Here is a 21,332-nt window from a genome sequence, read left to right on the forward strand (position 1 = left end):
GGAAAGATCTCTTAGCTTAGTTTCCCAGGCCACTTGCTCACCGGGTCGTCTTGGTACTCTTGGAAGCAGGGAAAACATCAGTTCTGAATCCCTGTGCTGCGTCTAGCTCGTGATTTGAATTAGGTACAGATCACCTTCGTTGACCCTCAATTTTGTCATTTTCAAAATGGGAATCATCTGACTCCTCAGCGAAGGGTTGGGGAAGATTCCCAGAGGAAGGCATCTGAAGTTGCCGGGTTTTAAAAAGTATTGGCTTTTAAGTAAGTGGAGAAATGACAACATAACAGAAGGCGCAAGAACAGAGGGGAAATACTGATGATTTGCCCACGGGCTACCATCTGTGATTGCATTTCCTTCTCTTCCTCTTTCCTTGGTATTCCCAAACGTAAATGTAATCACACACTGCGCACAATTTTGTATCTTGCTTCTTTCGTTTAACAAGTCAGGGTTTTTTCCATTTGTCATATAGTTTGTAAATAGCATTGCGAATGGCGACATAACATCTTCCCTATCGCTGGGCATGTAGGTTGTCTCTGTGCTCCGTAATTACTATAACAGGGCAACAAACATCCTTGAGAGTAGCTTTTTTTAAAAAAACATCTTTATTGGGGTATAATTGCTTTACAATGGTGTGTTAGTTTCTGTTTATAACAAAGTGAATCAGTTATACATATACATATGTTCCCATATCTCTTCCCTCTTGCATCTCCCTCCCTCCCACCCTCCCTATCCCACCCCTCCAGGCGGTCACAAAGCACAGAGCTGATATCACTGTGCTATGCGGCTGCTTCCCATTAGCTATCTACCTTACGTTTGGTAGTGTATATATGTCCATGCCTCTAGTCATGTACCAAAATTTTCATTGCAGCTCTATTTACAATAGCCCGGAGATGGAAACAACCTAAGTGCCCAAAGTTGAGAGTAGCTTTTTCACAAAAGTTTGCTTTTGAAACTTAAATCTCCTGCCTCTCGAGTCGGGTCACTAAGGCCCCTCCCACTGCAGAATCGTATCGCGTTATCTCCGCTACGAGGGTTTCTGGGAGAGCGTGCACTCGGAAGCGGAAGTCCTAGAGTCAGGTCCGTCATTTCCTTCGGGGACAGGAGTGCTACGGACATCTTTTTCCTGGGCTCCGCAGGTCTCTTAGTATGAAGGAGGTGAAGAGCGAGCGGGATCGGGGGAGCCGACGAAGGCACCGGGACGGGGACATGGTGGCGGCGGTGGTGGTGAAGCAGGAGCGCCTCAGCCCGGAATCCGCGCCTCCCGTGCACCGCCGCCCGGACTCCTCCGGCGGCAGCCCGTCCCCACCGGCCGGCGAGTCGGGCCGCCCGAGTCACCGCGGGAACCGAGCCCGAGGAGGTAGCCGGTAAGTGAGAAGCAGCCCGGGGTGGACCTTAGGTCGGGTTCATTGAGAAAGGAGGACAGGGCTAGAACCAGAAACACACCTTGAACGCTGAGCGCTGCAGCTTGGACTTAATCCTAAGGCGATAGAAGTGACCGGTTGTGCTTGTGTTAAGGAACGTTTACTCTGGTACCTGTCACTTGCGTAATAGTTGGGCGTTAAGCGCCTAATGCCTGCTGGACAGGATCTCGTCCCTCCATTTCTGGGTACCCAGCATTTCACCGGGTATGGTCCAGTTTAAGTTGTTCGTTAAGCAATGATCGTTTAAGTTGAAATGAAAGATTTTCCCCATTTGCCTGCAAACGGAGTGCGGGAGTTATCTTTTCAGTTATCTGCCCCAAGAAGTTTACATATCGAGGGCCTAGGCGATCTGTCTAATATTCTGTGGAAAAATAATTGTCTCTTGTTAAACTCGTTCATTTATTAATTCATTCGACGTAGTTTTACTGAGTACCTATTATGTGCTAAAGACCATCGTAGGTTATAAAATAATGTGGAAAAATATCTATGTAACACTTTTAAAAATATACATATGTATATGTAGAAAAAAGAAGACCGTCCTAGGTTCTGGGGCGGCAAGGATGAACACCGTAGATGATCTCTACCTTGATGAAACTGACCGTGCTGTAGCTCTGAGACAAAATAACAAGCAAATTAAAAAAAAAAAAGTTGTTTCAGTTAGTAACAAGTATTAGGGGTAGGTTAAAACAGTAATGTGATAGTGAGAGGGTAGAGGGAAATGGTTCTCCCTGAACCACTCTCTGAAAAGTCCACCATTTGACCTGAGACCTGAATGGTGAGAATAATCCAGCCTTGTAAAGATCTAGGCAGAGGGAATAGCCCGTGCAAAGAACTTGAAGTGGAATCAGTTGTGTTCCTTCTAGAAATGGGGGGTGGGGGGGTGGATCCAGGAGATCAAGGAGAGTGGTTGGAATGAGGTGGGAGACGGAGGAAGTAGAGCCAGAGGACTTGCTGATTGATTGATTGAGTGAGTGTGATTGTGTGGGAGAGGAGCGTGGGGGGCTGCTGGTGGTGAGGAGAAAAAGAATCAAGGGTGACTTCTAGGTTTTTGGCCTGAGGAACAGGGTGGATGGGGTGGCGCCAGTTACCCAGATGGCAAAGACAGAGGAAAGTTTCTTGAGGGGATGGGAATCTAGAGTTATGTCATCTGTGTGAGAAGTTCCATCAGGCAATTATGTATGTGGAAGACATTAGGGCTAGAAAAGTGAAGCTCCTTACTCCTTTAGTGTGATCAGCAGAGACCTGCACAAATGTGGTGTTTGTGTTAGTAGGTAAGCCTGATACTTGAAGCTAATTTGTATTAGGGAATGAAAATTGAGATAAAATCTGCGTGTATCATTCTCTGAACAGGTCTCCAGCCAGAAAGAAAAACAAGTCCTCAGGGAGAAGAAGCAAGTCTCCCCGGAGTAAGAGAAGCCGAAGTCCTCACCACTCAATGGTCAAAGTAAAGCAGGTAAGTGGTTTGAGATGTTTTCATACTGGCCCCAAACCTAGAGCCTGTCCCATCATAGCTAAAGAGTGTTGTGTATGTGTTCTCCTGTACTTGCGATGGGCTTTTCTAAAAACTGGGTTTGGTTTTTTTTCCTGCTTGCTTTGTTAAGTTAAACCTATTATTTTGAGGTAATTGTTGATTCACATGCAGTTGTAAGAAATAATACAGAAGTGGCTGTTTCTCCCAATGGTAACATCTTACAGAATTATAGAACAGTATCACAGTCAAAACGTTGACATCAGTGCAGTCAAGGAACAAAACATCTCCATCACAAGGATCCCTCATGTAGTCCTTTTATAGTCGCAGCCAGTTCCCTCTCACCCTTACCCCTCAACTCCTGGCAGCTTCTAATCTCCTCTCCATTTCTATAATTTTGTCACTTCAGGCATGCTGTGTAAATGGAATCTCACAGTACAAGCCTTTAGGGATTGGCTTTTTTCACTCAGCAAAATTCTTCAGAGATTCATTCAGGTTGTTGCCTCTCTCTGTAGTTCATTCCTTTTTATTGCTGAGTCGTTTTCAGTGGTGTGGATTTAACCATTTGTCCGTTAAAGAATATCTGGGTTGTTACCAGTTTTTTGGCTATTAGACATAAGGCTGCTATGTAAACATTTGTGGGCAGGTGTTTGTGCGAACGTAAGTTTTCTTTTCTCTGGGACAGATGCCCGGGAGTGCAACTGCTGGATGGTATGGTAGTTGTGGGTTTAATTGTTTTAAGAAATTGCCAGACTGTTTTCCAGAGTGCTGTGTTAGTTTGCCAGGCCTTCCATAACAAAATTCCACAGACTGGCTGCCTCAAACAACGGAACCTATAATTTTCACACAGTTCTAGAGGCTAGAAGTCCGAGATCAAAGTTTCAGCAGTTTGGTTTCTCCTGAGGCCTCTCTCCTTGGCTTGCCTTCTCCACTGTGCCCTCACATAGCCTTTCCCTCTGTGCTCCTATCCCTGGCTCCTAGCTCCTCCTTTAACCACATCAGCCGTACTGGGTTAGGGTCTCACTCATTTTAACTCAATCAGTTCTTCAAAGAGCTTATCTACAAAAAATTTGGTTACATTCTAAGATGTGGAGGTTGGGACTTCAACATATAAATTTGGGGGCACGATTCAGTCCGTAACAGTGGCTGTACCGTTTTACATTTCCACCTGTCATGTGAGTGATCCAGCATTTGTTACCGGCACCATTTTTTTATTTTAACCATTCTTACAGGTGGGATAGCGGTATTGTGATCTTAATTTGCATTTACCTAATGGCTTATGATATTGAACATCTTTTCATGCGCTTATTTGCCATCTGTATTTCCTCTCAGGTGACATGTGTCTTCAGATCTTTTGCCTATTTTCTAGATGGATTATTTGGGTTTTTTTACTATTGAGTTTTAAGAGTTCTTTTTTAATATTCTTAGATACTAGGCCTTTTGGGGTGAGTGGTTTGCCAGTATTTTCTTCCAGTCTGTATCTTTTCTGGTCATTCTCTTAACAGGATTTTTCTCAGAGCAAAAGTTTTAATTTAGATGGAGTCCAGCTTATCTGTTTTTCTTTTTGTAGATTATGCTCTTGGTGTCATGTCTAAGAACTTTTTCCCTGGCCCTAGATCCTGAAGATTTGTTTTTTCCTTAATGTTTTTCATGTAAGTCCCTGGTCTATTTTAAGTTTGTTTTACTATAAGGTGGGAACAATCTTGTTTATATCTATTAAAAAAAATCTTGTTAGGATTTTGATTGGAATAGTGTTAAACTTGTATTTTGGGGTGAGTCGGGTTTTTTAAATTATTATTATATTGAGTCTTCTAGTCTATGAACATAGGTGTGTCTCCGTTTATTTAGCTCTTTGATTTCTTTCATCAGTGTTTGTAGTTTTCAGTGTACAAGTCCCATACGTGTTTTGTTAGATTTACACTTTTTTTTTTTTTTTTCGTACGCGGGCCTCTCACTGTTGTGGCCTCTCCTGTTGCGGAGCACAGGCTCCGGACGCGCAGGCTCAGCGGCCATGGCTCACGGGCCCAGCCGCTCCGTGGCATGTGGGATCTTCCCGGACTGGGGCACGAACCCGTGTCCCCTGCATCGGCAGGTGGACTCTCAACCACTGCGCCACCAGGGAAGCCCCCAGATTTACACTTAAGTAATTTGTTTTAGTGACTGTAAGTGATATTTTAAATTTCATTGTTTACTTGTTCATTGCTAGTACATAGAAATATAATTGATTTTTGTATGTTTATCTTATATCCTGTGACCTTACTGAACTCATTCATTTATTTTAGGAGGTTTTTGGTAGATTACTTGGGATTTTCTACATAGATAATCATATCTGCAAATAGGCACAGTTTTATTTCTTCCTTTACAGTGTGTATGCATTTTGTTTTCTCTTGCCGCACTGTCTGGGACTTCAGCACTATGTGGAATGAGAGTAGTGAGAGCAGATGCTCTTGCCTTTTGCCCTCAGTCCTGATGGACAAGCATTCAGTCTTCTTTTTAAAGAAGCTCTTTGTTACAAAGTGCAAATAGAGACACTGGCATTAAGAAAATGGATTTTCTTATGATTTTGAGAGACTGTGGGCCAACTGTCTGCTACCTAAAAAAAGATACAAAGCCAGACAGTCTTGATGGTCTGTTATATGAATTGGTCAGGCACCGCCTTGGCTATCTCAGAATTCAGCCACTGGAACCCCAGTACCCAGATAGAACCTCTCAAACCACTTGTAGTTGTGTGTGTGTGTGTGTGTTTATGTACAACTTGCTACTTTTTTGATTTAATAATTTTGGCATGTTACATTTTGTAGATTTAAGGTGCAAAGCTGTGTTACTTCGATACATTTATATATTGTAATATGATTGCCATTGAAGCAATATTTACCACGTTACATCATTATAGTGCGGTATTATTGTCTGTATTCATTATACTGTGCATTAGATCTCTATGGCTTATTTACTACTCGTTACAAGTTTGTGCCCTTAAATACCATCAGTCTTACCCTCTCGCCCCCCATCTCCTAGTAAACACCATTTTACTCCCTGATTTATTTATTTATTTATTTATGTATATGTATGTATGTTTGACTTTTTCAACTTGCAGTTCTTTACCTCTGGTTTCTAAATCAGCACTTTACAGTGAATCCTGGGGCTTATAGCATGGAACTGTTTTGTGATTATTGTTATTTTGAAGTGTCTTAGTTTGCTTTTCTATGCTAACTTCCCTCCTGACCTCAAATTATCTCTTAAAAAGCTGATTTCATTGTATTAATCAGCTAGAAACTTGGAAGTGGCTCTTGAGCAAAAGGGTTTGAGCGCTTGACAGGCAGCTGAAAGTCAGTGACTTTCACCTGGATTGTAAGAGTGCACACAGCCTCTGACTTAAGCATGACTTGTACTTACAGATATTCTCTGCACCACTCAGCCACCATTAAAAAAATAAAGTTATCTAGCGCAGGGAATTATATTCAATATCTTGTAATAACCTATAATGGAAAAGAATCTGAAAAAGAATATATGTGTTTGTGTGTGTATGTATAACTGAATCACTTTGCTATACGCCTGAAACTAACACAACATTGTAAATCAATTATACTTCAATTAAAAAAAAAAGGAGGAGGGGAACAGGATTGTGGAAACCTCAGAAAAAAATAAATTTATCATTTGCTTGTTCATCATAACACAGAATTCTGTAAAATAGAAAGTGAGAGTATGGTTTATGTAGTGTATGGTTACTTTTCTCATTAGCCTCAAAATCGCACCCCTTCCCACAAACAAAAAAATCACCTCACTCCCCAGAAGTAGCCATTTTAATAGTTTGATATTTATACTTCAAGGTTCTGTTATACTTAACCTTGTCTTCTTTTCCTTTATGTTTTGGGGGGTGTGTGTGTGTATTCTATGCAAAGATGTTCATTAAAAAATATATATTATCCTACTTATCAATAATTGAGAGCATATGTTGAAATCTTAGTTATTTTGTGTTATCTGGTTTTGTAATTTGTCATATTCTCTCCATAGTGTCTACTAATTTTGCCTGGTATACACTTTTTGGAAACGAAGACAGAATTGCTCATTGGATTTAGCAACATGGAGGTCATTGGTGACCTTGACCAGCAATTTTAGTGGAGTAGTAAGGGTGAAGCCTAATTGGAGGGTTCAAAAGAAGATGGGAGAAGAATTGGAGACTGATTAAAACCAAACTGTTTTGAGGAGTTTTACTCAAAGAGGAGTGAAGAAATAGGGTGGAAGCTGACATGGGAAATGAGTTCTAGAGAAGAGCAGGTGCCTGTGCTGATGGGAATGATCCAGTGCAGAACGGGGAAGTAGATTATGCACAAGAGAGATGAGAATCACTGGAGTGATATTCTGGATGAGAGGGAAGCTCCCAGATGTAGGAATTGGCTTTAGGTAGAAGCACAGATAGTTTCCTTATGGTCACAGGGAGGGAAGACAGAGTATATGGGTACAGATACTGATGGGTGGGTGGATGTAGAAAATCCCTTCTAAGTAAATAAGGGATGGGGAAGACCACGTAGGAGATTTGAGGACAGAGAAGTGGTAAAACAGTCATCTGGGAGAATGAATAGATCAAGAAAATGTAGGATGTTTGCTGGGCATCATTAAGGAGGCTTGGGGTCATGCTTCTAAGGTAGGACCATTCAGAATGGTTTGTGTTTTTTCTCTAGCCACTTTGCTGTGCTTAATGCTGATTGTGGTTTTGCCAGGACAGTGCAACAGAATGGCATAGGGGCAGAGGATTTGAATATGTCCACATGGGAGTGATCATACTGCTTGACAATGGATTTTTTTTTTTTTTTGTGGTACGCGGGCCTCTCCCTGTTGTGGCCTCTCCCGTTGCGGAGCACAGGCTCCGGACGCACAGGCTCAGTGGCCATGGCTCACGGGCCCAGCTGCTCCGCGGCATGTGGGATCTTCCCGGACCGGGGCACGAACACGTGTCCCCTGCATCGGCAGGCGGACTCTCAACCACTGCGCCACCAGGGAAGCCCTTGACCATGGAATTTAAGTTAGGAAGGGAAGAGAGCGAGGGACTGTGCAAAAGTAAGAGGATCAAAGGCTTGGATGAGTCTTATTGGGATAAGGATTGTTAGAGTTGGGTAAAGTGTGAGCTGGAAAGATGGGCAGAAGGAGGACTGCTTAAAATGGAAATTATAGAGGGGTTGCAGTTATTAGAAATGAAAAAGTCCGTGTATAACCATGGGGGTGAGTGGCTGAAGAGAAGGGAGGAGACAAATAAGGTAATGGGAGGAGAGAAATGCAAAGAACAGAGATGCCAGCACGTTATCGAAATGACCAAGAGTAATGCTGGAGAGAATGACTTGAGCTGGAAGTGAAACTGGCACAAAGTGAGGGGAAGTGACTCAGGATTAGTAAATGACAGCAGCACTGAGAGTAATGGGTGACAGTGGTCTTACGTGAGATTCACAGCTAGGTTTTTTAGGGAGAAAGAAAAGGGTGGGGCGTGTTCTGGAATTGGCAGTGAGAAGCAAGGACGACACCTGCCATATGTCCGGACCCAGTGAGAAGCAAGGATGACACCTGCCATATGTCCAGACCCAGAGATGGTGGGAGTTGGGGGAGGTCAGAGGGAGAAAAACAGCCACCATTTGAGGAGCTGCAGGGGAGCAGTGTGCTCAGGGCAGAGCCAGGGTTCTGTTAGAGCGAAAGGAGATGGGAATGATCCCAGAAAACGTGGAGGATGTAGATCAGTTTTGCCGAGCTTTCCATTCCAGGGGGCATGGTGCAACAACAGCTTCAGGAGTTGAAGAAGGGGACAGATTTGGGGACAGAATCCTTGATGTACAGAGCCTTATGGGGATTAGAGTACAAGGGAGGTAGGGGTGATGACCTGGAATCTGTGACTTACAGTGACTCATTTAATCAGGGATAAAGGGCATAATGAGATGAGTTCTGCTGAACTCAAGGCAGATGGTGGTGGCAAACTTGTGAATGTCTTGGGGTAGGAGGGTTGGGTGTCTGAGGCTCCCTGCCTCTTGATACTTGTCTCTGGAGGCTTGGAAGTCTAGGAAAACTGGGTCCTGCTCTGAGCAAGCAGACCCCTACTTGACCCCTGTGTATGGTAGGGAGAAGGCCTTGAGGCGGAGGTGGGGCTGGTGGGGGAGTGGAGACAAGGTCTCAGTCCTGGTGCTCAGGATTTCCTCTCTACCCCTTTCCAGGAGGGACAGCCTTGCTCATAGTGTGCGGGGGCCCCCCTCTTGAACTCTAATGCTTTAGTTATTAGATTAATCAGGGTAAGCCTATCTTCGTGTGTTCATTAAATATTTATTTGTTCTGATAATTCCTTGTTAATATCCTTTGCCTATTATCTCCTGTGTTGATTTTCAGTGCTGAGTCTATTTTAAGAAACCATCGTGTTTCCTCATTTTTTTCAGATCTTTAAAAAATATATCTGTTACTGTTGACCCTTGAACAACATGGGTTTGAATTGCACTGGTCCACTTATATGCAGATTTTTTTCAATAGTAGATACTGCAGTACTCCATGTCCCCTGTTGGTTGAGTCTGTGGATTCGGACCCTTGAATACAGAGGAACCAGGTATACAGAGGGCCGACTACAACTAGTTGGAGTGTTGGTGCCCCTGTGCCCCTAACCCCCTCATTATTCAAGGGTCAACTGTAGTAAATTTTTATAGGTTTCTTATTTTTTTTTTAATGTTTAAAAATTAACTGCTTGTTTATTTTTGTCAGGATAAACCTGTCGTGGTACTGTTGCTACCCCTCTTGAGTTCTTATGGCTACACTAATAATAAAATTGACACAAGGCAGAAAAACAGGAGAAGAAAACCCACAGATTTAAAAATATGGAATGCTTCACGAATTTGCGTGGCATCCTTGCACAGGGGCCATGCTAATCTTCTCTGTCGTTCCAATTTTAGTATATGTGCTGCTGAAGCGAGCACTATATGTTTCTTATATGTCTTGCATATTTCTTAATTTTATTCTGGGTATTGAAATCGGATCTTTTTTTTTTTTTTTTTTTTTTTTTTTTTTGCGGTACTCGGGCCTCTCCCGTTGCGGAGCACAGGCTCCGGACGCGCAGGCTCAGCGGCCATGGCTCACGGGCCTAGCTGCTCCGGGGCATGTGGGATCTTCCCAGACTGGGGCACGAACCCATGTCCCCTACCTGTTGGCAGGCAGACTCTCAACCACTGCGCCACCAGGGAAGCCCCTGAAATCGGATCTTTTAAAATTACTATTACGTTTTCCTTTTGGGCATAAGAGAAAGCTAGCTTTTTTTTTACGTAATTATCTTGTATGTGACTACTTAACTGTCTCTGTTAGTTCTGATTCTGTATGCAGGTCCCTCTAAGTTTGCCTATAGGTGTTCTTGTTTCTTGGGCTCTGAACGTGGGTGTGCACTGTTAGTGCCATAGCTGGGCAGCAGCCTAGGGCACCTGTTCTGTGTGGTGGCCTTGCAAGGGGACATGACCACCACTGGTAACCTTATTTCTGTGGGACATTTTGCTCTGAATGCCAAAGTCCAAAGCACAAATGACTTTTTGACTGCAGCTCTCTTCATAGACTATGCACTGCCTTTACTTTCTTGAATCTGTTTGAATTTCAGGAACGTGAGGATCATCCCCGGAGAGGCCGGGAGGATCGGCCGCACCGAGAACCCTCAGGACAGGAACACAGGCGAGCTAGGAACAGTAACCGAGACAGACACCGCGGCCACTCTCACCAGAGGAGAAGCTCGGACGAGAGGCCTGGCAGCGGGCAGCCTCAGGGACGGGATCGAGATGCCCAGAACCTACAGGCGCAGGAAGCTGAGCGGGAGTTTCACAACACCCGGCGCCGGGAGCACCGCCAGAAAAACGAAGCCGGCGGTAATGCGTCTCAGGACTCACTTCCTCAGCCTGGCCCTGGCAGCAACAACAAAGACAAAGACGTGCCTGTTAAAGAGAAGCCAAGCTTTGAACTTTCTGGGGCACTTCTTGAGGACACCAACACCTTTCGGGGTGTAGTCATTAAATACAGCGAGCCCCCGGAAGCACGCATCCCCAAAAAACGGTGGCGTCTCTACCCCTTTAAAAATGATGAGGTGCTTCCAGTGATGTACATCCACCGACAGAGCGCTTACCTCCTGGGCCGACACCGCCGCATCGCAGACATTCCCATCGATCACCCCTCCTGTTCGAAGCAGCACGCCGTCTTTCAGTACCGGTGAGTGCACGTCTGCAGAGGGAGACTGAAGTGCTGGTAGAAGCCCGGCATCTCGGTTACTTAGGATCGCTGAGGTCTGTGCGCCTGTGTGCACAAGAAGCCCATACCCCTCGTATCTAAGGAGTATTATTCATCTAACGAATGATCACTTTACACCAATAATTGCTTACATTTGTGTAACAGACTGGAACTTGGTGTCAGAAATCCAGATTTTGAATCCTGCCACTGCCACTTACCAGGTGTCTGTCCTGGGGCGAGCCAGTCTTCTGGGCCTCGGCTTCTAGCTACCTCGCAGGGCTGTTATGAGGGTTAAATGGAAATAAAGCTGAGAGTGCCTGGCATATGTTAGCTGAATCTGTATCTTGACAGTTTCCATAGTACATCTGTTATTGTTGGATGTTCACAACAATCCAGTGGGGAGGCGAGGACAGGTATTAATACCCCATTTGACAGATGAGAATATGAAGCTCAGCAAAGCCAAGTGGCTTGCCTAATAAATGATCACTGTAGTAGAACTCTGGCTCAAATCAACTTTGATTTGAACAGTTTTGATCATCTCATCTGTTCCCTTGACTCTGAAGTCCGAATCCACTGGTTTATTCCCATTGGGGCAGAAGCTAAAGTATGTTGAGATATAGGTAAAAGAAGCATTATGTTGATTATAAACAATGCAAAAAGTGTCAAAAAATGCAAAAAATGTATTTCTCAACCATGGCAAGAGGCCTTAGATTCTGCATTTTAAGCTTTGATCTACCATGAATCCTCCCCGCCCAGTGACCAGTTCTCACCATTTCTACTTGCTCCCAATTTCTGAATCCATGGGCATGCCTTTCCCTTGACTTCCTAGAGTTTGAACTTGAACTGTGTCTAAGCCAGGTTATTTACATCATCTAGACTGTGTTAGCAAAGAGCTGGATGATCTGAGGCAGGATTTCACTCACAGGTTTCTCTGCTTTATCTCTGCTAGGCTTGTGGAATATACCCGTGCTGATGGGACAGTTGGCCGCAGGGTGAAGCCCTACATCATTGACCTTGGCTCAGGCAATGGAACGTTCCTGAACAACAAGCGAATTGAGCCACAGAGATACTACGAACTGAAGGAAAAGGATGTCCTTAAATTTGGGTTCAGCAGCAGAGAGTATGTTCTGCTCCATGAGTCCTCGGACACGTCTGAAGTGGACAGGAAAGAAGACGAGGATGACGAGGAGGAGGAGGAGGTATCTGACAGCTAGCAGACTGAAGCACAAGCCAAACTCTCGAGAGACCTTTCCTTTCTGCGAAAGCTTTGGGATTGACTCAGAGGGCGCCGCCGTGCTCTCTGTAACGCCTCTTATTGCCTTAAGTCTTTCTTCTGTTGCTGACCAGCTTCCGTTTCAGTGTAAGAAAACTGACTTATGTTTGGTTGAACTTTTTTCTGTGGCACATCAGCCACACGCACACGCTGTGGGCATTTGTTTTCTGAACAGTCTCACCAACACATCGTGTTTTAGTAGAAGCATCGTGGCTTGAGTTGGTGCTTTCAGAACTACTGTGCAGGAAACTATAAAGCCCTGGTTGAAGGGGATTGTGGCTTGCTTTCTTTGTACAGTTACTTTATTTATATTGTTGTTAAGCTTTGTGGACCGGGTTTGTTTTTGTCTTGGGGGCAGACCCCTGAACAGAGAATCTTACTAAGCTTTGGTTATCACCAAAACAGCCTCCCGAGTATACCAAAGCTTTGACCTGGTTGAGCTCTTGAGTCACAGAAATTGATTTTGCACTTCGTTGTTTGGGGGTGGGCAGGGGGGTGGGGGAGATTTACCACATGACCTCATTATTGACTGTTGGACTTAAACGGATGCTTTGTGGAGCCTGCTTAAGCTTATGACTGTACAAGAAGGTCATGGCCACTACCAGTGGGTGCTGATTACATGTCACGAGAGGCTGAAATGGGTCGTGGATCTGTTTCCTGTGAGAGAACTCTGATTTCTCCATGGAGCATGTACAGAACAATTTTGATCTTCAACTTTGCATTTTTATTTAGAGGTTATCTCCATTCTTCCTTCTTTGAGAAACACACTGTCATTTATGTGGCAGGGTCCTTGCTTTATTCTAACAACGTGTATGTGTTGTGTGGTTTACATGTTTTCATCTTTTTACAAAAATGTTCGGAGAGGTTGTATTTACCTGGGCAATTGGGAACAGCCCAGTTTCCTAATTTTCCACCAGAGGAATATGTGTAAGTAGAAAAGTCATAACTGCTTACATCTAGTGTGTGTGTGTGTGTGTGTGTGTGTGTGTGTGTGTGTGTGTGTGTGTGTGTGTGTGTGTGTGTGTGTGTGTGTGAGAGAGAGAGTGTGTGTGTGTATGTATATATTTAAAAAATTGTGTGTGAAAGAGCTGCATATTGATTTTCCTATGAGAATGTTTTGTGATGTAAATGTATTACTGCATTATAGGCAAAGGCCTCCCTGCATTTGAAGAGCAGGTTTTCATTTATATGTATTTTTGGAATAAAAAATAATAAAACTTGTAAATATAGCCCCCTTTCAAAGAGTACTTCTTTCCTAGCACAGGGGACCTTGTGTTCATAGGTATATTTGCTGCTAAAGAAATCTTTGTATCAATATTTTGGAGGTAAAAGTAGACAGTTGTGGAGGGTACCCTGGGGGTGATAGGACTCACCCTGCACTGGAATCCAGATCTTCAAATTTCAGCGAGTGAGCCATGGTCCTGTTGAAGCAGCAGTGCTCTCTGAGTTGGCAGTGAAGGGGTTTTCCTTCCCAGAATAGTCAAGAGTTGGGGCAGGTTATACATAGTGGGCCTCATACCAGTTGACCCCTGTCCCTGCTGTTTCACCCTCAGGTGGTGATGGGGGGTGGGATGGGAGGCAGGAGAGATGATGCAAGTCAGTGTTCCTGCTAACTGTTTCTCTTGGGTGGAAACTAATGACATTATTAGATGGTCTTCCTTACCATTGTTTTTCCACTGAGGTCTCACATACTTAGATGTACTCAGGGTTAAATGTTGACTATCGTGGGCTGCTGACTAATGTTTATTCAAAAGAAATGAAAAGATTCTCCTTTGGGGAATTCCCTGGCGGTCCAGTGGTTAAGACTCACACTTCCACTGCACGGGGCACGGGTTCGATCCCTTACCGGGGAACTAAGATCCCACAACCTGTGTGTCATGTCAAGAAAAAGAAAAAAGATCCCCTTTGAAGAGTGAACACTTAATAAGGTTAATTAGGTGAAAGGTTACATGAGGGAAGAAACAATGTAAGAGCAATTAGCATCCTCACCCAATGTGCCCTGGCCCCTGGAGGCACTATTACATACGTGCATGTCTAAAATGTGTTTTGATGAGTTTTTCTCTTGATCCAGGCTGATGGTTTTCTCTTCCTGGGATGAGGGGCTAATCTGGCATCTCACTCCAGGGCCTCCGTGTTCAATATGTGTAACTACTGCTTCCTGGCAGCCTTAGGCTTGGCTTCAAGCACCATCCTGGTGAACATTGTGATAGATGACCACTTTGCCTACAATTTTTTTTAATAAATTTATTTATTCGTTTTTGGCTGCATTGGGTCTTTGTTGCTGCACGCGGGCTTTCTCTAGTTGCGGCGAGTGGGGGTCTACTCTCTTCGTTGCAGTGTGCGGGCTTCTCATACCGGTGGCTTCTCTTGTACCGGAGCACGGGCTCCAGGCGCGCGAGCTTCAGTAGTTGTGGCACAAGGGCTCAATAGTTGTGGCTCGAGGGCTCTAGAGCTCGGGCTCAGTCTTTGTGGCACACGGGCTTAGTTGCTTCACAGCATGTGGAATCTTCCCAGACCAGAGCTCGAACCCGTGTCCCCTGAATTGGCAGGTGGATTCTTAACCACTGTGCCATCAGGCAAGTCCTTGCCTACATTTTCAATAAAAGGTCCCAGTTGTGTAGTAGACTTTTGCTTCCTGGATTAAGAGATTCTTCATGCCAAACATTGATATATGGGACGGTGTTCCTTGCCCACACACACTTTTTATTTTTTAAGAGAAAGGGAAAGAAAAGATACTACTTATCTCCAAAGCCAGATATCACCAGCAGACTTCTCATTTGAAGTTGACAAAATCCTAAAACTTTCTTCTTGAATTAATTCATTGCTTAGAAACTGATGTTCATTTTAGCTGTTTGCAATTGCTTTATCACCCACCCTTTCTCCACCCTGGCTATCTTGTCTGCAAGTCATAGCTGTTAAAATCAAGCGATCTGCAAAACGGCCCTTTGCTTCTGAGCCCCTCCCCCAAATCCTCTGTGGTGGCCCACAGTTCTGCCGAGGTATGGGACAGAATCTTCAGATTTTCCCCAGGAACCTCTTCCCAGTCATTTTCTCATTCCCTCTTTCTGACATTGACAAAGGATAGCTCATTAAGAGCAACTGGTGATCTAACTTTTAAATACTTTTATTGTATCCTGATGATAAGGGAAAGCAGAGTAATCAGATAACTGAAAAAAAATTTTTTGTGTTATTGTATTGAAATGCCAATATACAATACAGCTTGGTTTTTACAGGCTTAGAACATATATAAATATAATTTATGATTTGATATGGTGCACAGATGGTTATATTTTTTAACATCCTTCCCTTTGTGGAAATCAGTAGTGGATGTGAGGAACGAAATGATGCCACGTTCATCAGAGCCTAAGTGTGACATGCACATGACACGCCAGTAATGCCTGCTTGTGAAAGAATGTTCTGATCCCACAGTGTTCCTGGGTGTGTGAGTTTATATCAAGTGAAGACCACTTGATTTATTTATTTTAAATTTATTTATTTATTTATTTATTTATTTATGGCTGCGCTTGGTCTCCGTTGCTGCATGTGGACTTTCTCTAGTTGCGGTGAGTGGGGGCTACTCTTCGTTGCAGTTCACAGGCTTCTCACTGCAGTGGTTTCTCTTGTTGCGGACCACGGGCTCTAGGTGTGTGGGCTTCAGCAATTGTGGCTCATGGGCTCTAGAGCACAGGCTCAGCAGTTGTGGCACATAGGCTTAGTTGCTCCACGGCAGGTGGGATCTTCCCAGACCAGGGCTCAAACCTGTGTCCCCTGCACTGGTAGGCGGATTCTTAACCACTGCGCCACCAGGGAAGTCCCGGGCTACTTGACTTAAATTAAAGCTTTGGAATTTAAAGCTTCATTCGTTCTCTTGGGTCAACTTTCTAGTATATTTATCAAGTGGCAAACTATTTTTTTTATTTATTTTAATTTATTTTTTTAAAATTTCTTTTGGCTGCGTTGGGTCTTCGTTGCTGCACGTGGGTTTTCTCTAGTTGTGGCGAGCGGGGGCTACTCTTCCTTGCGGTGCGTGGGCTTCTCACTGTGGTGGCTTCTTGTTGCAGAGCATGGGCTCTAGGCTCATGGGCTTCAGTAGTTGTGGCACACGGGCTTCAGTAGTTGTGGCTCGTGGGCTCTAAAGTGCAGGCTCAGTAGTTGTGGCACACAGGCTTAGTTGCTCCGCGGCATGTGGGATCTTCCGGGGCCAGGGATGGAACCCCTGTCCCCTGTGTTGGCAGGCAGACTCTTAATCACTGTGCCACCAGGGAAGTCCCGGAAACAATTTCAAAAGACAGTTGATTTGTTCATATTTACTCTAAAGTTAAAGTGAATTAATCCAATCAATCAATGGTTACATAAACTTACTATGCTAGCAATTGGTTTACAGCTGTGAGTTAGAAACGGAGAAATAATTTGGAGGTGCGCTGCACCTTTTGCAAGAGATGGTATTTGTGTTTAGTTTTTATTTGTATCTTATTGAAGTAGAGTTGATTTACAGTATGTTAGTTTCAGGTATACAGCACAGTGATTCAGTTATACACACACACACACACACACACATATATATTTTTTTTCAGATTCTGTTCCCTTAGAGGTTATTACAAAATATTGAGTATAGTTCCCTGTGCTATACAGTAGGTCCTTGTTGGTTATCTATTTTATATATAGTAGTGTGTATATGTTAATCCCAACCTCCTAACTTATCCCTCCCCCCACCCTTTCCCCTTTAATAACCATAAATTTCTTTTCTATGTCTGTGGGTCTCTTTTTGTTTTGTAAAATAAGTTTATTTGCATTTTTTTTTAGATTCCACATATAAGCGATATTACATGATATTTGTTTTTTCTCTGTCTGGCTTACTTCATTTAGTATGATAATCTCTAGGTCCATCCATGTTGCTGCAAATGGCATTATTTCATTCTTTCGTATGGCTGAGAAGAGGTGGTATTTGAAGTATGCCTTAGAGAATAGGTAGAGTTTTGAGCCAGTAGTAGAGGAGGACGTTGTTTCAGACTGAGCAGGCCAGGGGACCACAGGACTGGAGTGGAATATGTGGAAAGGATCCTATGAAATTGTTTACCTGAAGTTCCCTCAGCGAGGCAGTGGTAGAGCTAGGATGGAAATGGCCTCAGTCCTGGTTCAATGGTCTTTCATCTGAATTGTTCCCTCTCACCTCCCAAGTGGAGCTTCGTGGAGAGTTTTGAGGAGGGAAGAGACAGCTGGTCCATGAGACTTCCTGATTCACAGGATGTTCAAGGAAATCCTAGTGAGTTGGACTTTCACGGGTAGGGTGTGGCTTAGGTAAATCCTCACCTCACCTAGTCATAGTCAGAACTAGTTGGAAATCATCATGTTGATTCAGAAAAATCGACAAATATTTAATCATGGGGAGCCTAAGAATGCATGTACTGAGACCTCTAATAAAACTGGCCAATGTCTAGGAACACTTTCTATGTACAAGGCACAGTTCTGAGCATTTTACATGTTGCACAAATGCATACATTAACTCATTTCCTCCTCATAACCTTATGAGGCGGCCTTCTATTATCATTACATTTTGCAGATGCCAAAACAGGCAAATATTTCTAGACAGAGACTAGCACTGAGAAAAGCCTAAGGTGATAAATGAGGCTTTGGAAGCACTTGAAGTTCAATGGGGGAAAGAGGGTGATTGAGACTTCTGGTTTCTATTAATGACTAAGTTATTCTTATGAATCCTCCTGCTGAAAACAGCTAAAATTTCTGGATAAAATATAAATTAAAAAATGTCTGAAGGCATCCAAGAACTGACAAGTAAGTAGAGAGTTATCAGGCCCAAAGTGAAGATAACAATAATCCAGAGAGAAATGGAGCAGAGATGCCTGGAAACCACATTTGATATAAAGACAAACCATATTTGATTCTAGCAAATCAGACCTTACCCTGGATTGAATGGGACAAAAATCAAAACCCAAAGCCCACATACAATGAGTCTAATAGAACATGTTTCCCACAAAAAGCTGACATGCCAGAGAGCTATACCTTTCAGAATAAGAGTGGAACAGAAATTGAGTTCTCCCAGGGATTTGCAGGCTGGAGCTCAGAAAACATCAAGCCTTGAACTTGGCTTAAGATGACCCTGTACTAAATACAAAGAAAAAAAGAAGAAAACGACCCTGTACTATTTGTGTCTTCAGGTGTCTGATATAAATAAATGAAATTACTTTTTGGAGGAAGGGACGTTTTATCTCCCCTCCAGTTATTTCCACATATTTTCCTGCAAAGATACAATTGTTTTTTCGTTTTTTTTTTGTGATTGATTCCCCTGGCAAACAGCCCCCATCTTTAGGTCACCAAAAGGGCTTTACAAAAGTCACCTCATTAACATAACAAAGACACTTTAATCACTTATCACAGGAAATTCCAAGGGCTTTAGGAGCTCTTTGCCAGGAACATGATCAAAGACCAAATATATATTTATTATTATAAATCACAATATCACAACTCCAAAGATATTTGGTTTGCATAGTATTATCACATTCCTTGTCCCCTTGTGCCTTCTGCCCTGATGGCTTTAAGGAAGGACAGAGAGCTGGAATGACTTTCTACCCATCCCCAGCTAGGAAAGAAGGAAGAAAATTAAGCTTTGTCCTAAGGAAAGGAGATTTGCGTACCTAATATATACCAGTCATTCATTCCCATTAACTAGATAAGAACATTGAGTCAAAGAAGATGAGTGACAACCCGAGATCACCAGAGCAGTTAGTATCAGAACCAGAAGACTGCAGCCCTGTTCTAGGACAGTCCATTTTCACTGGCAGTATCCTTCCTATACTTTGTGGTGACTCCAACCTACTAGTGCCCAGGAATGTCCTAATGTGGTAAGGAAATAGAATGATATTGTACTGAATTCAGAGTCAACTCTTCTATGTGTTGATGAGTCATTTTGAAAGTGTGCACCTCATATTGGGACTTGAATCCATGTACCGGAACTTGAACCCAGCCAAAACCCAGACTGGGACTTGAACCCACGTGGCAGGGACTTGAACCCACGTGGCAGGGACTCGAACCTGACCAAAACACACAGCCTTCCAACTGAGATCACACACCTGGTTTCAGGACTTAATGAAGCTCAAGTTTTTGGTGTCTCATTGCAGAAAGAATTCAGTGAGAGACAAAGTGATAGGTAAGAAGTGGATTTATTTAGAGAGAAACACACTCCACAGACAGAGGGTGGGCCATCTCAGAAGGTGAGAAAGGCCCAATTGTTTTTTTTTAAAAGCATACAAGAAAAGGTTCTCACCAGTGGAAATAACGGGTAACAGAAACTGATTGTCAAAGACTTCAGATACTTGAATTACAAGGTACTATAAAACGTTCACGGTTGCTATTTTCAAAGAAATAAGTGACAAACTTAAAAATACCCACAGGGAACAAGAAATGGCAACAAGTGAAATGGGAGTTATTTAAAAGATCAACTAGAACCTTTTTAGAAATGAAAAATACAATAACTAAATCCATCAATAAATCCCCTTAACAGAAGCTTCAGGGAGAATTAGTGAACTGGAAGATAGGTCGAAAGAAATTATTCATGCACATAAATTTAACAACTTAGAGGAAATGGATCAATTCCCCCAAAACGATAAGCTACAAAACTTCACCTGATATGAAATATATCATCTGAATAATCTTATAACTATTTTAAAAAATTGAATTTGTAATTAAAGGACTTCCCCCCAAATAATATCTAGGCCCAGATGGTGATGGTTTCATTGAAGAATGCTACCAATCATTACAAGAAGAATTAGCACCATTCTATACCATCTCCAGAAATTAGAAAAGCAGGGAACACCTCTCAACTCATTTTATAAGGCCATTATTATTTTGATACCAAAACCAGACCGAACGGTACAAAACAAAACAAAACAAAAACAAAAAAACTACAGACCACTATCCCATGAACATACCTACTAAAATCTTCAATAAAATATTAGCAAATTGAATCTAACAATATGTAAAAAGAATTATATAACACGGCCAAGGGATTTATTCCAGATATGCAAAGCTGGTTCAACATTTGAAAATGAATCAATGTAATCTACTATATCAAGAAGCTAAGAGGGCTTCCCTGGTGGCGCAGTGGTTAAGAATCCACCTGCCAATGCAGGGGACACGGGTTTGAGCCCTAGTCCAGGAAGATCCCACATGTGGCGGAGAAACTAAGCCCATGCGCCACAACTACTGAGCCTGCGCTCTAGAGCTCGTGCTCCGCAACAAGAGAAGGCACTGTAATGAGAAGCCCGCGCAGCGCAACAAAGAGTAGCAACGAAGACCCAACGCAGCCAAAAATAATAAATAAATAAATAAATAAATAAAGAAGCTAAGGAATAAAAATCATATGACCGTGTCAATTGATACAGAAAAAGTATTTGACAAAATTCAACACCCATTCATGATAAAAAACTCTCAGTAAAGCAGGAATAGAGGGGAACTTCCTCAACCTGATAAGACTGAATACCTTCCTCTTAGGATAAGGAACAAGTCAAGGATATCTTCTCTGGCCATTCTTATTCAACATAGTACTGGAAGTCTAGCCAGCACAGTAAGGCAAGAAAGGGACATAATAAGCACACAGACTGGAAAGGAAAAAGAACTAAATCTCCCTATTTGCAGATTGTCTACATTAAAAATCCCAAGGAATCTACCAAAAAACCTCCTGCAATTAATAAAGGAATTTAGCAAGACACCAGTTTACAAGCTCAACACATAGAAGAAATCCAGAATGCGGCAGAGACAAAAGGATGGAAAAAACAGTGGGTAAAAAAAGGATTCTGGGCTTCGCTGGTGGCGCAGTGGTTGGGAGTCCCCCTGCCGATGCAGGGGACGCGGGTTCGTGCCCCGGTACGGGAGGATACGACGTGCCGCGGAGCGGCTGGGCCCGTGAGCCATGGCCACTGAGCCTGCGCGTCCGGAGTCT

General features: G+C 43.2%; 1 protein-coding gene and 1 non-coding gene across 3 annotated transcripts; one reads left to right on the forward strand and one right to left on the reverse strand.

Moving 5' to 3' along the window:
• Positions 1–40: 40 nt before the first annotated feature.
• Positions 41–13,608, forward strand: SNIP1 (Smad nuclear interacting protein 1). 2 transcript variants are annotated; one of them, XM_060288479.2, is made up of 5 exons: positions 41–123; positions 1,137–1,364; positions 2,772–2,874; positions 10,490–11,088; positions 12,056–13,608. In XM_060288479.2, the coding sequence occupies exons 2-5, from the start codon at positions 1,147–1,149 to the stop codon at positions 12,318–12,320; spliced, it is 1,185 nt and encodes a 394-aa protein (XP_060144462.1). In that variant the 5' UTR covers positions 41–123; positions 1,137–1,146; the 3' UTR covers positions 12,321–13,608. The 2 variants fall into 2 exon arrangements, with proteins under 2 accessions (XP_060144462.1, XP_030724789.1); XM_030868929.3 differs by lacking the exon at positions 41–123 and having other exon boundaries at positions 1,102–1,364.
• LOC115867222 (U6 spliceosomal RNA) lies at positions 9,720–9,824 on the reverse strand. The gene has a single exon (XR_004045010.1). It is a non-coding gene; the product is annotated as a U6 spliceosomal RNA (small nuclear RNA).
• Positions 13,609–21,332: the final 7,724 nt, after the last annotated feature.

The sequence above is a fragment of the Globicephala melas genome, chromosome 1, assembly GCF_963455315.2.
Source record: "Globicephala melas chromosome 1, mGloMel1.2, whole genome shotgun sequence".
Taxonomy (NCBI): Eukaryota; Metazoa; Chordata; class Mammalia; order Artiodactyla; family Delphinidae; genus Globicephala; species Globicephala melas.

What these genes read in the sequence shown, in the direction of transcription:
- SNIP1 (XM_060288479.2), top strand. Translation starts at nt 1,147, where the DNA reads ATGAAGGAGGTGAAGAGCGAGCGGGATCGGGGGAGCCGACGAAGGCAC. An exon ending in CAATGGTCAAAGTAAAGCAG is followed by an intron (nt 2,875 to 10,489) that starts GTAAGTGGTTTG and finishes TTTGAATTTCAG; the next exon opens with GAACGTGAGGATCATCCCCG. An exon ending in CACGCCGTCTTTCAGTACCG is followed by an intron (nt 11,089 to 12,055) that starts GTGAGTGCACGT and finishes TATCTCTGCTAG; the next exon opens with GCTTGTGGAATATACCCGTG.